At 36.4% G+C, this 1,870-nt stretch overlaps 1 protein-coding gene across 1 annotated transcript in view; it reads right to left on the reverse strand.

Annotated features, from left to right (window-relative positions):
• The window catches only part of LOC137977160 (serine-rich adhesin for platelets-like), a 20,416-nt gene extending 18,748 nt beyond the window's left edge, over positions 1-1,668 (reverse strand). Inside the window, exon 1 of the mRNA XM_068824433.1 lies at positions 1,629-1,668. Within this exon, the coding sequence (XP_068680534.1) occupies positions 1,629-1,668 (40 nt within the window). The remainder of the gene's footprint in view (positions 1-1,628) is intronic.
• Positions 1,669-1,870: the final 202 nt, after the last annotated feature.

The following is a 1,870-nucleotide window of genomic DNA, read 5'->3' on the forward strand; positions in this document are numbered from 1 at the left end:
GTTTACAGACACTGGCCTTATTCGATAACGAAGCCCGATTTTGTCACATTTTGGGTGTTTTTCCGGACATGTTCTCTCCAAAACAAAGTCGGTGACCCCCCATTTTTTTTACATTTCTGACATAACTAACTCATCACCTTACAGTGGTAAAAGTTTCAGAAGAAAATCAATTTTGAAAAAATTTCGCGCGAACGTCCTTAAGTGGCTGAAACGTGTATTGTGGTAAGAACAAGTTGTACAGCGCCTTTGTATAAGACTGAACACTGAGACAAAACACCATCTTGCGAAAACAATCAGATTTCATTGCTTTGAAGGCTTTTTGCCAATCTCTGTAATTGTTTCGCATACACTGTCTATAGTTTTTACTTTTTAAATGGCGCAGTGACAAGAAAGCTTGCTTCCTAAACCAGAGAATGAGATTGTTCCAATCATCAGGCATCAATATATTTGGGAATTTGTGCAGTATTCATTGAGTGCCTTTCAGACGAACTACTGCAAAAGCCATACTACGTTTTCCTATGAAATAACAATGACATTAAACTGGCCTTTGCAAGAAATAGCACAATGAAAAGTGTCAATTATTGGTAAGTGTTATAAACTATTATATCAGAGTTACATATGAGAAATGAAGTACATGTATCACTTACTAAGTTTGGCTTCAATTGCCTTTTTCCTGAGTTCTGTTGCTTTATTAGTATGAGGAGTTATTTTTCGGGTTTTTGTTCTTTTGCAGCTGTTGATACTGCAACACACCACTGGAAAAGATAACAGATGTTACTGTATTTCCTGCATAATTATTATTTCATTGAAAAGCTGATGGTTCCAGTAAATGCATACGTAGGCCTTCGCTTTTTCTTTTTTTTTCCGTTTACTGTCGTCCGACCGACAAATATTTTTGAGCATTTTAAGAGACAAAATTTTATCTGAAACATAAACATATTGGTTTTGCCCATACTGATTCTACCACAGAGTAAACATGACACTCTTTTGTTCCACAGTTGAGGTTTTCTGTCCGCGTGGGAAGAAAATAAGCATAAAATCTACTTGTCTCTTTACTCTGCCACTGGACTACTTCTACGGATCGAAAACTGTATTTTTTAGATTGCTTCTGATTTCGTTTTTGTTTTGTTTATATATATATATATATATATATATATATAATATATATATATTTAATTGCGACTTAGGAAACGCATTCGACCGACATGGTAGACGGAGAAAAAAGAGAAAGTGTGGGCTAAATGCCCTTGAAATAACTGACTCAGTCCAGGGCTCTTTTGTATTAAAATAACTGATTACGTTTAGGCCTAAACTGAAAAAAAAAACAAAACAGCAAGACCGTTGACTTAAAAGCGCATCAACGGGATTTTGCAATCAAATCGACTGAAGTTCGGTAGGTGGTTCTTTCGATATGCCGTGCATAAACTGGAGCTTAAATATTTGTCCATGATGACAATGTGCACGTTAAAACTTACAGGACATGTAAGGAATGCAAACTTCAAAAACAGTTTTGTTCTAAAAAGTAAGAGTAGGCAGGCTTAGAAATCGGATATTGTTTTGCAACCTTCCGCTAGTGCGTTGGTCGCGCTAATTTGAAGATTTGCCAATAAACAGTTAATTTTTCTTACCGGTGTTTGGCGATCTAGCTTTTGATGCTCCACAGCCCATGATGGGCTAGAAAAATCTTTTCAAATAAATTTTGTCAACTGATTCAATATCTTTTTTCCACTACGAAAAAAATCACGACTGGTCGCGACGAACTCGAAAACGAGATAAACAACTTCGTTGGTAAGGGAAACCTTTGTTAGGTTACGTTTCGAATGATCTCTTAGAAGCGCGCGCAAGGCGTCAGGAAATATAGTCATTTGTC

The sequence above is a fragment of the Montipora foliosa genome, chromosome 11, assembly GCF_036669935.1.
Source record: "Montipora foliosa isolate CH-2021 chromosome 11, ASM3666993v2, whole genome shotgun sequence".
Taxonomy (NCBI): domain Eukaryota; kingdom Metazoa; phylum Cnidaria; class Anthozoa; order Scleractinia; family Acroporidae; genus Montipora; species Montipora foliosa.